Below are 14,488 nucleotides of genomic sequence, written 5' to 3' on the forward strand. Positions count from 1 at the left end.
AGGCAAGTGGTCTACCTTCTGAATAAAAATTGTAAAAATTTCGTCTTTGTGATCTGTTTACTACCAGATTGGGATTGCACAAATTCATATCACCTCTAGATGACAGCCAACAAAAAGGGGAAAACTCACACTTTGCTGCCATCTAAGGAGAACCTATGATTTTTGCAGTTCAGATGGTAACCCTAGCTTTAGTGTCCTCTTCCCTCTATAAATAAAAACTCATCAATTACTCTTTTTTACAGTTTTATTAACATTGACATTTTTTAAAAAAAATAATGAACCATACAAAGTATTTTAATAAGGAGGGAAGAACTGAATCAATGTAATTTTACTTCAAAACTAACAATTATTGAAGCTTTTTATAAATCTTCTGTTTCTCTTATCACCACCACAGGTAAGCTTCTTTACAAACTCCAAGAGAGCTGATTAGATACATTAAGGCATCTGAATTAGTTCACACATTTTTTTTCACTTGTCCAGGTATATTTTTGTAGGGGAAAAAAAATCAAGCAGAATTAAAACCATTTACAAAGTAAGTTTTAGATTGTAAATCCTTCATAGAAACCGTGGAATATTTTGTTCATGTTTATTTCTAGGCTGAATGACTGAATAGCCCTATTCCATGTATAAATTCACATTAAAATAACCTGTGAGTGCAAAATAGACTTGTGTCAGTCGCACAAACATATTAAACAGAATATCACATACATATACAAAATGCTACTTGCTTTTAAACTTTTTATCACAAGACTTACACTTGTTACCATGGTAATCAAGTCTTGTGAAAGTATGATTTTAACATACGGTAAGTGGCCTACTTTTCTGTGATCCGCAGGGGTGTGTTCTGGGAGCTCTTTTTCGGTCCTGCTATTTAGTGGCTGACTTGGTCTGACCGAGATGACATTAACAACTACCTCCTTGGCAAGTTGAGTAAACAGTATACAAAAGTACTTATCAGCTAAAAACTTTGATAAAGGTATTTTGGTTTTCTGAACAAGGCTTCCTTACACAGCCAAAGGGTATCTTCTCCCATCTGACTGTATAGATTTATCACTTGTTTAGCAGACTGAACTAGGCTGTTGATCTGAGAACTACATCAAAGGCATTTCAGCGCTTTTGGAAAAAAAGTTTGGGATTTTCTTCCATGTAGTTCCCTAAAATGCTCTTGTTGCAAAGTTACATCAAACCCCATGTCCTCAATATTTGATAGACTGGTCATTCTGAGCTAAGCTAGCAGAAAGTGAAAAAGCTTTCTGAGGTGTCCTTGAATCAGGATAATGATCTATCAGACATTGCAACAAGGGCAGGGTCACTGGCATTATCACCCCTCAATGAACTTCCCCCATCTCTAGTTTTAGGTTAGGGCACTTGTCCCTTTGACTACCCACAGAGAGCATATATAAGCATCCAGGCATTTTCTTTTACAAATGGTGTCAAAAATGAACAGACATCACTTCTTTAGTGCAAACTACCTCTTGTCTTTATTAGATCCTCATACTCATTGTGGTGATGTCCCGGAAAAGGTCATAGTAAAATATCTTCCAATCGATAAAAGTCAAGTGCAGAAACAAATCTACAGAAAGCAGTGCAATTAACTGCAGAAAAGTTGGCTTTCTATCTAGATGTCTTATTTACATCTTATAACAAAGTCTGGGCTGCTCCCAATCAAGAATTAAAACAGTATCAGTAATAATAAAATAACATAAAACATATTAAAACCATGAACATTAAAAAAATAAAAACAAATGTTCACCTAGAGAAAAGGATGTATTTACGCACATGCTCATAAAGACCACACAAAATGTCTTGAAAAGAAATAAGTTGGGCTTATGTCTTGCTACAAGGTAAGGCAGGAACCACCACATCCATTACATTGGAACCATAGAATATAGAATCCCAGGCAAGCAAAACATCCTTATTTTCATAAAGGGAAAGGGCATCTATCTGCATATGTAGCATTTGTTTAATAAATGGTGTGCAGTGCATTTCCTCTTGTATACGCCTGATTTTTTTTTAAAAAGCTGTATATGTCACTAATTCCAGAGGTGCATATTCACTATCTTTTAAAAGAGCTAACTTAGCAATAAAAGAGCTAACTTAGCAATAAACCAATATTTTTTCCCCTGTAATCTCTGAGCCCGTTCCTCTGAGTTTTCAGAAGTGGATGTTAATTATCTGGTGAGTTTTATTAAAGAAAACATTTTAAGAAATGCTACAAATCAAATAAAAAAATTGAATGTGTTTTGGCATCCTAAAGGCTTTGGCTTCTTACTAAAAGTCAGCTGAACTACCTCTTTGGAAACTCTATTGAAATCAGGTTTTTATGACATAGTTTTTCTAAAGTTTGCTAAGGGCTGAGTAAATATGATTACTCTGTGTTGAATTGTTCCATGTTACAAGTACCTTTTACAAGAAAGCTATGCACAGCAAAGAATCAGGAGCAGGAAACTGATGGTATGAATGGATAGGAGAAATCACCAATATAGTGCTATGGAATCAGGCAAGAACAAAACATTATGGATGCTCCAGTTCAAGTACAAGTAAAGCATTCTGACCATGAATAAGACTTTAGATTATAGTTGATGTACTTCAAAAACAAAGAAAATACTTAGTAGTACCTCTTTTGAAAAATATTAAGTCTAACATAAATAATAATAATAATAAACACCAATGTCGAAACTTTTACATTGTGTAACACACTTCCATTCGTGAATCTGGGACAATGAATGGACAGTGGGGTTCTGAAACTTTCATTTAGCCCTTGAACGGAGGTTAACCTGCCAGTGTATATGACCAACTCAGGAGAAAATCGAAGAAAAATACAATCTGACAATAACTTGTTGCTATTCTTTTGTTGTAGCTACAGAAAATGTAAGAGTCAAGCTTTAAAAGTTAATACAGTAAAAGAATCCAAATCTAAATTGTAACTTTGATCAAGATGAAGAACCCTGGAGTTTCCAATGCAGCAAGGCAAGCCAATACCCGCAGTATCTTCTCTACTCTGCATGGATTGCAGGGGCATTTCGGTCGAAAAGGCACTTAGATGTGAGATCTAGACTGTCAAAATTCTCTCTGGAAGAGAGAGAGATCTGGAGATGGACCCTATGTATTTCAGTCAGCTGAATTCTGTAGAAACAGTTGTTTTCGCAGCTGCTTGCAATTAGTTGGGAGTTCCAGTTTTCTACCCTCCTGAGCCCCAAATGAAAGCTTTAAGGACTCAAGGCTTGACCAAACCTCATGTTTTTGATCACTTTGGAGTTTTTACTGCCTCTTTTAAGATTGAAAATCCTTCAGAACTGCAAAGACTACTAGTTGCTGGGTAAATGTCCTTTCACTCTGTTTAAAAGAAAGGAAAGTAGGTTTTTTTCAGTTTTGTAAATCTATTTTTGGGGTAACTTTTCACAATATAAACTGAAGGAGTGACTTGAGTTGCTTTGAAACAGTTTTGATGGCTAAGGCTTTAAGTTGATTTAAAGAAAGAAGGGTTTCAAAACTAACTAGAAAGATCTCATGTGGGGAAAAAATCTGATTTATGTTTTAAAGCAAAACAAGTATATGATCGCTACTTTAAAAGGAGCTTTTGATCTATAGGCTCTGAAGTAATCCTTAACAGTTTAACTCTAAAATGTTACTGAAGACAAACTCTTCTGAAAACAACTGAAAAGGAGTTTAATTACAACGAGAGAGAGAGAGAGAGAGAGAGAGAGAGAGAGAGAGAGAGAGAGAGAAAGAGAGAGAGAAATACCAGATTTACAAGTGGATTTGGACTTTTTTTTAAAAAAACACACACATACAAAAATATGTTCAAAATGGTGTGAGCTGTCTTTTTACACTGAAATACAGAAGTACAAATGGACTATGATAAGAACTTCAAAAGTAGAGGTAAGAAGACTACAGGAAAACAGTTGTTAAAATTTATTTATGGGATTCAAAGATGACTGGGAGGACAAGGAAAAAATATAAAAGTCGTTTATTGGACTACGATTAAATAACAAGTTGCTATTTTTTGGTGATAATAACGGTTATTCAAATTGGATAGCTTTTCTTTTGGAAATTAATGGTATAATGGATTAATTTGTAATATTTACATTGCCATTTTTGGAAATCTAAATAAGGGTTTATTTTTTCTGATAATGTTTAACAGCTTTCAATTTTATTACTCTTATTTTTGTAATGTTAAAGAGAGGGGTGAGGAGGATTTAGGCTCAATAGAAAGGGGGGGATTATATACTCATGTCCTTAGGTATTTTCTGTTAATTTTTACTGGACCTTTGTTGATTAACAAGGAAAGTTGAAGATTTAGAAATGAGTTTATGGAAAATGGGATGAGACATGGAATGAAGATACATCTGGTTGTAATTTAACAGACAGCAATAAAGTGTCAATCTGAATAAGGTTATTGGGGATGAAGAGAGGTTTCCTTTATTTTTTACTACTAGGATTTTTTTCCCCTATACTGCTTGGTCTTCCTTTTTCTTTATTTTTATATATTTTTATTAGGTTTCTCTGTAGTTTTATCTGTTTAATACTGCAATTCTTAACAAATTTGTTTTAAAGGTAGAAAGAATCTTTGAGAGTTCTTTTTTTGCTGAAAATCAGAATGGCCTCAAGAGATCTGAAAGATAATAAAAAGGATCAGATCAGAATGACAATATCTCATTGACATTGCTTGATCTCAGAAATGGTAAGCAAGTTTGGACCTGCTGATGCGTGGATGAGAAATCCCAGGGCTTTTCATTTTGTTGCCAAGGAAATCATACACAGAGCAATCAAAAGTTGAGCTTGACTCAAAATAATCTTTTAACTTTCAAAACATAATATTTTTAATACCATAAACTAGCATATGCTTTATTTTCAATAAGTTGTATTTCAAGTAATTCTCTGGCCAGCTCCTCTCTTACTTCATTTGGGTAAATGGTACAGGATGTCCTAATATCAGGATAGTTCCATGCACCCTACTTCAAGCCATGTGCAAATCTCAGGTCACGAAAAGTGCAAAGTTTGACTATTGTTAAAGATCCCTTTTTCCCCTAAACTTGAAAGAAGGGAAGGTGTCAATAAACCCCAAGAATGAAAGTCAGTAGCATCTTTGGAAGATGCTTCAAGGAGCTGATTTGGAAATTGGTTTCAGTACGCCAAGCAGAAAATGGTCTTCAGTCATCACTTCTAGAAAACATGGTGTCTGTTTCATCGTCATGCATTCCCCGCTCATAACGAACAGAGGACAATCCCAAAGATTGTAGTTGCATCTTTCTATATAGGAAGTACGCTAATCCAACAAGGAGGGCTATAATAAGTATAACACAAACTGCTATTGCCCCTCTTGAATGACGAGAGACTACAAGAAAAAGCAAGAAAAAAAAAGTTATTGAACTAGAATAGTGAAACTACAAGCCATATGTGGTTATGGTCGTTATTATTATTATTATCTTTATTTATATCCTATCCTTCTATCCAGAGGGTGATCCAAGTCAGTCACAACATAAAAATATTGAATAGACAAAATAAATATTAAAATATTAAGCTACATTTTAAATCAAATTAAATATTAAGATTATTCTAACGTTTAAATGCATGGTTGAAGAAAAGTCAGTGTCCTGACATACATGGCTTCCTCGCAGCAGCTGGCTGCCTTCTTAGCCACTTAAGATACTGAGGTTAGACATGATGATTTTACTTTTTCTCAATCATAAATGTCAAAAGAAACAAGCAATCCTTCTACTGTATTATACTTGTATTATAAAAAGGTTACTCAATTGTGGAATAAGCAATTCCCATCATTGTTGCTCACAGCTAAAGATTATTATTATTATTATTAGATTTTTATTCCATCTTACTTGCAAGCTGTAGTTTAAAATATCTGAAAAGGACCGGATAGTTTATCTTCACGTGACCAAACTAAATCATCATTACATACCTTGAGGAGTTTTGCAAACAACTCTGCTTGATTCACTGTTGCAGTCTGCATTGGACCATGTCCCATTGGTTGAAAAGATAACACTGCACTGACCATTGGCCTTTTCAGTTTCATTGGCCCAGTTTGTATATTTAACCTCAGAGCCATCATGCCAGCTCAATGATTTGGCTGTAAATAAAAGCCCAAAACATTTCTTCTTTAATTTATAAACACAAATGTCTCTCACTTCTTATGCAATAGAAATACAATTTATTCTATGCCTGCCTATCAAGAGCTTGATGCGTACCAAATAGCCAAAGCTGTATTCTGGTTCAGTATATAAAAACTGTCTTAATAGCTAACCAATTAGCGATTTGCCATGCTCACAATCCAAAGTAGTAAGTTAAAAATTAGGTCAGGCAAGCAGGCAAGAATCATACCAATCTTGTAAAAACACACATTGGTTATTCCAAGAAGCATCAAAACATCAGCTTGTATAGGGCCAAATGCATATTCCTTGAGTTGCCAGTGTAATTGGTGGCATGAAATCTTATGGGGAAGATTTCCTGATCAGCAGCTGAGGCCAAACAGCAGATGTAACAAAAACATGCCTTGGAGACCTCTTTCTGCAACCTCTGACGTGGCTGCAATGCAAGGACTGAGGAAAACCTACACTACCATTATGGTAAAGCAGGCTTGCCAGTGGTAGTCATTAGCACAGGCCCCCAACAATTTTGGGGGTGCACAGCCACAGAATAAAAGAGGCTGTCACTTCCCAGTAGATGCAAAATACTCTTTATGTATTAAAGTGGTGTATGCTCTTAAAAAGTTTCAAACTTTTCGACCTCATGCAAGTACAGTGCTTCTCTGCCATTTGTTAGAGCATGTCTATTTTTTTCAGGCTTCCCCACAAGTTTGAAACTAGATACAACTGCTTTAATGAACTGAGCAATTAAAGCAGCGTGACTTTACTGCCTTATTTAAATGCAATAATTAGATTAAATTATTATTTAACCTGGTTCTTTTTTCACACTTGTTTGTAAACGTGTGTGTGTGTATTTTCATGAACTAGAGGGAGATGCTGTGCTTGTTCTTTCATAAGGTCCAATGCACTTCCTCCAAAAATTATTTCAAGTGTGCTCAGCTCTATTGTGTAGTTACTTAATATTAGTCTGCTGCTTGAGTGTAACTACTTTGGTATTTAATTTGAAAGTTGTCCTCCACAACATTTCATAGGGCTATTATGAAACAAACAAACAAAACAAGGAGATTACCTTAGAGAAACTCTGCAAGTGCAACAGAACATTACTTAAGTTCAACATTAGAAAAACCCCCTCAAACTAGCTCCATCTTTCAAGAGGGAGGGAGAGAGGAAAGGAAAGAAAATGCTGTCAGGCTTTCAGGATTTTGTTACTACAGCCTAAATCAGTAGAGTTCCAGGATTACTTGTGGAGTCTGCTTCCTGACCTGGGCCTACTCTGAAGGGCTGACAGAAACATATTGTTCATCATTCATATTGTACCCATACGGATCATCTTGGTATCTCTACAGCAGTGATGGTCAATCTATGAAATGTGTCAAAGGTGACATGCTATGATATTTGGGATGACACACCAGCCTTCACCAACACCTGACAACAACTATTCTTGAAAGCAAGGCCTGTTCTCACACAATTTTTGGAGGCCATGTGAGAATGGAATATACTCTTATGTACCCCCCAGAAGTCACACAAGAACAGGACATCCTTTTGTGCTGTTTCGCTGTGGTAGATCATTTCCCAAAGTCATTTTGAAGGCTTTGTGCCACCTGGAGCAATCTCAGAAAGGCCACAGAGACAGAAAGAGAACACCCCCTGAAAAAGGCATCTGGCAGATCCTAGGAAGAACTAGGCCGTGGGAGCAACTGTGCCTTGAGGGTCTCTATTTCAGGCCATGCTGCTGTTCAGGGTGGCCTGATTGGAAGTGGGGGAAGGGATAGAGAATTGATTGGCGTGTGTGACAGCCCAGCAGAGTCAAGTTAGGCATTTTCAAATTTATGACATGCTGATCCTAGGTTTGCCATCATTGCTCTAGAACAGGGGTGTTAAAACTGCCAGCCCATGGTCCGGATGCGTCAGACAGAAGCCACGGCCACCCCATTGCTGGCAATACCAAAACAGTTACGTGACATCGCGAGTTTGACATGTCTGCTCTAGAACCTCTCTCTGGTAGGGATTGAATATTGCAATGGATGCAGCTGAGAGATTTCCTCTTTTTTAAAAAAATAAATAAATCATGTCCTTATTTTAACGCTCAAGTACAGCTTTCATCCATTTTCTGTGGTAAGTTGGAGTGAACTTTTGCTGTCCTTCTTCAACAAACACAGAGGATCACAGAAAGGGAATAGAAAAGCTCCATGCAGCTCTGAAACAACAGCTGTCTGCATTAGCAAAGAGGCAGGAAGACCTTTGAGGAGTCACTGGTTGAGCTGGTTTTATCATGTACAACAGGTGTGCAATGTCTGATCCTCCAACTGCTGTTAGAACTGGAGTTCTCTTCATCCCCTCACCACCATCCATGTCTGTTATGGTGAGTGTGAGTTGAGAGTTCACGGAGGACCACATACTGCCCATCCTACTATGAAGCATCCTATTGGCTGAAACATATTTAGCAAACCGTCGAGAGTTTGGCAGGTGAGAAAATTTGGCCAAAGAAGCAGGCCAGAAGGAGAGCAGACTCCAGTAAGGCTGGTGCCTCAGCTGAACATGTGGGCAATGGCTCAGCCTGGCTTCTTCATTGGCTTCCCTCCCTGAGACAAAAGCTGAGGACAACATTTCAAGGCTCGGCTCTACCGTATTTATCCTGTTGGGCTAAGCCTTGGATTCTGAATTCCAGGTCCACCCGAATTCCATTCCATCATGTCTTGTGCCTTTCCCCCTGTATATGTTGTCTGTTTATCAGACTCCTGGTTTCAACCCATGCTATGACTACACTACAGTTGCCTTCTTTAGGTACAGGTGAAAAGAACTCTTTGCTTCTAAAAATTCTGAGTTTCTATATCATCGGACTGGGGCTGGCATCCAGCTTGTTATCCTGTTGTCTGACAGCCAGCAGTACTGGGGCAAAAAAGGTACCCTGAGGTCTAAGCGGGAGAGCAGGAAGGCACAAGAAAGGAGAACTGAATTTGGAACTATGGAAGGTAGGGAAGAGGAAGAGGACAATGGAGGGAAAAAATGGGGCAAAGATGTTCAGGCTGTGAAAAGATAGGGTTAAAATTAAGATACTGAACTAACTGGCCAAATATTCACTTCTTTTAACTGCATTTCTTACTGCATGTGTTTATATTTAAATTACCGGAAGTGTTATCAAGAAATAAAAAGTATTACTGCTCTATTAATTTTTTTTGCTACGCATAGCCCATTCCATGTACACACTGAAAACAAATTCAGCTTTATTGTAAGCCAGTATTTTTGTTTTCCACGAACACAAATATACCCTAGGCATTTTTACCTAAACCTTGTTCAAGTACTATATAGTTTTTGTCATTTCCAAATGTTATTTAATATAACATTCAGCTTTTCCTTACCAGTAAATTGCATTCCAAGCCATGCTTTTCCAGTAATAAAATAATATTCTTTCAAGTGTTTGCTCACAAACTTATTTTCCTCTACATCTTTGATAGTCAGAAGATCTGCAGAAGGATCTAAAGAGAAAACATTCATCTTAAATGAGGAAAATATAATTTATTCAAATGTCCAAAAGAAATTATTTAAGACATTATCTAAAATAATACTGAAAAATAACTCTTTAGCCAAGAAAAGAAGTGCATAATTTGGGCATACCAAGTTTTTTACAAAGTTTCCTAGCTGTGTCTGCAGTATATGTGGAATAATTATAAAATGCCATATCAAAGGCGTAGCAATAATCTTTGTAGAATAGCCATGGTGATGCTCCATTAGGAGGGTCTGGACAGTTGGATGATGTTTCACTTTGCTTTAATTGCACTTCTGTGAAAACACAAATAGCATAATCAACTTTATTCAAACATTCAACTGACGTTTTAGCATTGTGGTAACAATTCAAAAGACAAATAAAGCAAGGTTCTAAATACGTTTGCTAGTAAGTAATAGCACAACCTCGTGGAAAAGTGTTCTAATTCTTAAAAAGTGGTAGCTATAGCAAGGAGTGAAAATGTCTGCATTAGTCCTGACTTTCCTCCCTTTTTACAAAGCAGATGGTACTGCCCAGAATTGGCTTTAACTCTTTAGCCTTTCACCCAAATGAATATACTGTTATATTTATTTAATTCCATTTATATCCCACCCTTCTCCGAAGACTCAGGGCGGCTTACAAGCTTAGCAGTAGCCTTCATTCTATGTATATGCCTGCTTATTAGGGCTTTCACACACACCCCAAGCGGCATTATTACAAAGTCAGCTTAATTGCCCCCAACAATCTGGGTCCTCATTTTACCTACCTCGGAAGGATGGAAGGCTGAGTCAACCTTGAGCCTGGTGGGATGCGAACCTGCACTAATTGCAGGCAGCTGGGAGGAGACTCTGCCTACAGTCTACAGTCTGTCCCTGATTCCCTCCCCATTGCAGGAGAAAATAGAGGCCACTTTGCTTTCTTGCTATTATGAATTTAAATAGCGCACTATTGCCTCCATTCAATATGCTGAACCCCGCTTAATTAAATACAGTTCCTGTGTACTCCTGTCAGAATGCCTAAGCAAATACAGCTTAATGTGATTGCTAGATTAACTCTACCCTCCCAAGTGGGGGTGGGGGTGTAATCATATCAATAACCCAGAAAATCTTTTCTTAAATAGCCTAAGAGTACTTTTTCCTAAGCGACTCGAAAACAGCAATTTAGGGAACAATCCAGTTGGCAGTTAAGGTTGTGCAACCACTTTGACTTAATAAATGTCTGTCCTGAGCCCATGAAGTGGATTTACATCAAAGACTCTGCAGGAAAAGGGAACGGAGGTAACAACTGAATCCTGCTTGAATCTCTTACGGCTTGAATTTTCTGCATGCCCACAAAAGGTCAACTTGTTAAAATCCTGGGAAGATTTGAAACGGTAAGCGTTTTAGCAACAGCACTACAAACATTTTCACGAAGTCAAATAAAAACAGTCACGCATTTCATACTTTAGGAAGAACATGCTGGTTAGCAAAACTGACTCTAGATTAGGAAAACGTAGCTAATACAGTATGACAGAACTGCATGAGGTAAAACTGTGCTCCTATTGTGGTGGTGGCCTACTTGCCAAAATAGTAATAGCACTTAGACTTATATACCACTTCACAGTGCTTTACAGCCCTCTTTAAGCGGTTTACAGAGTCAGCACATTTTTATTTATTTATTTTAATTCCATTTATATCCCGCCCTTCTCTGAAGACTCAGGGCGGCTTACAAGCTTAGCAGTAGCCTTCATTCTATGTATATGCCTGCTTATTAGGGCTTTCACACACACACCCCAAGCGGCATTATTACAAAGTCAGCTTAATTGCCCCCAACAATCTGGGTCCTCATTTTACCTACCTCGGAAGGATGGAAGGCTGAGTCAACCTTGAGCAGGTCAGGATTGAAGTCCTGGCGATCAGCAGAATTAGCTTGCAATACTGCATTCTAACCACTGCGCCATCATGGCTCAGAATGGGCTAAACTACTAGGTAATCCTCCAAACAAATAGTACCGATAGTAATAGGCACCTTGAGTACAACCCAAAATAACTGGAGCACCACCTTAACACCATCATCACTGAAAACTTCACCATCAAGTCAAATGCAAAAGGCAGCTTTAATCAGAACAGCTTACATCCTGCGAGGATACCTTTAACACCATCAAACATCCACATCTGCCTATCCCAGGTCCTCGGGAAGGAATCAATAGGTGGATAAAAATGCCAAATCTAGTCTGAACATCTGGCCGACTGTGCAATGAATCATAATCTTACGGATAAAGTGTTACATGAAAGCCTCAGAGGTGGCTTTGCAACCCTCCGTACAGAGCACTGCAAGGCCACCTCTGAGGAAGAATAGCAGGAATGCCTACTTTTAAGAAGGAAGAAGAAGCAATTAGGCACTTGAGCAATAGATTTCCATCTTAAACTGGCAAATTCCAACAAAAACTATTAAAGCCAACTTTTCTTGTTTGCCTCCCCTTTTTAGATTCTGTGCTGTGTCCTTTTTAGCAGCCTGAAAACAAGAGCCGTCTTATTTTTATTATGCTCTTCGAGGCCTCTTTACAAGCTGAAAACTATTATCTTTTTTTAAAAAGGGTTTTATTGGTTTTTAAAGAGGGACGCGGTGGCTCAGTGGGTTAGGATGCTGAGCTTGTCGACCAGATGGTCGGCAGTTTGGCGGGTCGAATCCCGAGTGCCGCGTAACAGAGTGAGCGCCTGTTACTCGTCCCAGCTTCTGCCAACCTAGCAGTTCGAAAGCACGTAAAAATGCAAGTAGAAAAATAGGGACCACTACGGTGGGAAGGTAACAGCGTTCCGTGCGCCTTTGGCGTCTAGTCATGTCGGCCACATGACCACGGAGACGTCCTCGGACAAGCGCTGGCTCTTCGGCTTTGAAACGGAGATGAGCACCGGCCCCTAGAGTCGGAAACGACTAGCACGCATGCGCGGGGGAACCTTTACCTTTACCTTATTGGTTTTTATAAGGATGGGAAGGAAAAAGGAGGGGTGGGTCTTGTCCTGTTATCTGGTTAAGATCTGCTGGCCTCCAAGGAAATATATTCAGTGTGGGATAGGAGAAAACGCCCATTCTTTTATTTTATAGCTTCTTAGGTGGAAAAGAATCAAACAACCCAGGAATATATATACTTACTATTTGAAGAAGAGTAGCAGATAGCACCATCGCCTCGAAAGGAGCATTTCCTGCGATTCCAAATTCCTTTAGTGTCCACAGCATAACAGTTTCCAAAAGAATGAGAATGCTGATATTCCCAAGGCTGGTAGTCAAACTGGCTTCCATCAGACCACTCAAAATCGGAATCATTTCCCTGGGAAAGATGCAACTTCTGTTGATCAATACTGATGGTACACCTGATTTTAGTGAACACTAGAGCAAATGGTTAGGACTTGAACTGATGACAAATTCAGGCTCTTTTTTTAACATTCTTTTCTAATATTCACCGTAACCCATGAACTCAGCTGTGCTTGGCTGTATTTTGAGAGCTGAGCCCTCAGGGAATTAGTTTACTTGGCAACACTAGTGCAATTAGCAACCGTTTTAATGAGTAGCTGTGGAGATTCAAGGTCCCAACTTAACCCCACATGGGCTGAAAAGCCAACTCATTGCTCTTCTTCCAAGGCAAACGACAATTAGGAGATGCTTAGCTGAGTTATGACTTGTGGAGGAGGGCAAAGAGTTAACTTTTCATTATCTTACTGATTAAGGCCTGGATTAGAATTTTTTTCCCCTCCAACTTTTTAATCTCTATGCAAAATGGCATAGTAGCATGAGCAGAGGCATACAAACCTTAGCTTCCACAGCAGAGATGTTTTGGTCCTAAACACACACAGAGTAGCAAGAGGCATTCATTTTAATAATAAAAGATTACAATAAGTTTAGGATGGCAGGTCAATGAATTCTAAGAGCGTTCAAGCAGAATGCCATGTTTTTATTGGCAGAAAAAGTCCATAATGAGCCCATGTAATGTTAATGGAAGGTAGGTGTCTATTCCCTATTTTCTATCAATTGCAAATTATTCTGTTTTTAAGAATTTAAGTTTAATAACACTTTAACTGATTTTAACGCTACGACCGTTCTTTGAGGATGGATTACTATTGTGACTTGCCAAAAGACCTGCAAAATGAGGCGCATACAAATACCGTAACATAAGTAAGTAAAAAAAAAAGAAAAAAGAAATATTTTAAAATAGTGCAAGCCATAGGGATTATACTCATTTCCAAATGTGGATCAGTGAATAAGGTCTCTTCTGGAGAACTTATCAACCAGGCAATCCTATATGGAAGAATTTCTTAGCTTAGTCTCCATCTGTCAGTCAGATTCATATTTCAGATGCAGAACTAAGCAGTTATATATTATTCCCCTCTGACCAAATATACAAAGCCCATGCCATGATTTTTAATTTTTATTTGAAAAGCAGTAACAAGTTCTCTTCTGCTCATTTCCATCCTCCTGAGTAAAGTACTCGCATCTCACATGGAAGTGTGTGTGTGTGTGTGTGTGTTTCAAGGCTGTGTTGGCAGTGACCAAAGAGTTAACTCATCCTTTCCCAGCTATGACTGCCCTCCTCTCCATCAGATATGGTTCACCATAAGAGTGTGGCAATTAAACTTCTAAAAGCTCCCCAATGATCTCAAGAGAAGGGGGCAAGTTTGATAACTTTAATTAACATATGGAAAACATAACTCTAGACTCTGGAACACAGTGTCAACTCTACAACGAACCTGGCTGCAGCCATTTTTTTTGTTCTAGGTTGCCACAAGTAGGGGAAGGGGGGAGATAGTATTTCTGGTAGTCTAAACATGAGCAACTCTTGTGGGAACCAAGGTCATTCCCATGCCGGAGGGAAGGAGAGGGATCGTTAAATCCCGCCAAGGTGTTCTATTGGGTAGCATGAATAGAGGGGT

General features: G+C 38.4%; 1 protein-coding gene across 1 annotated transcript in view; it reads right to left on the minus strand.

The window, feature by feature from the left end:
* Nucleotides 1-226: 226 nt before the first annotated feature.
* LY75 (lymphocyte antigen 75) overlaps nt 227-14,488 on the minus strand; it is an 81,513-nt gene continuing 67,251 nt past the window's right edge. The window contains exons 31-35 of the mRNA XM_081313213.1: nt 12,717-12,891; nt 9,717-9,881; nt 9,461-9,577; nt 5,918-6,085; nt 227-5,338 (exon numbers count right to left, since the gene is read on the minus strand). Of these exons, the coding sequence (XP_081169339.1) occupies nt 5,154-5,338; nt 5,918-6,085; nt 9,461-9,577; nt 9,717-9,881; nt 12,717-12,891 (810 nt within the window). The 3' untranslated portion in view covers nt 227-5,153. The remainder of the gene's footprint in view (nt 5,339-5,917; nt 6,086-9,460; nt 9,578-9,716; nt 9,882-12,716; nt 12,892-14,488) is intronic.

The sequence above is a fragment of the Vipera berus genome, assembly GCF_964194415.1.
Source record: "Vipera berus genome assembly, chromosome: 1".
NCBI lineage: Eukaryota > Metazoa > Chordata > Lepidosauria > Squamata > Viperidae > Vipera > Vipera berus.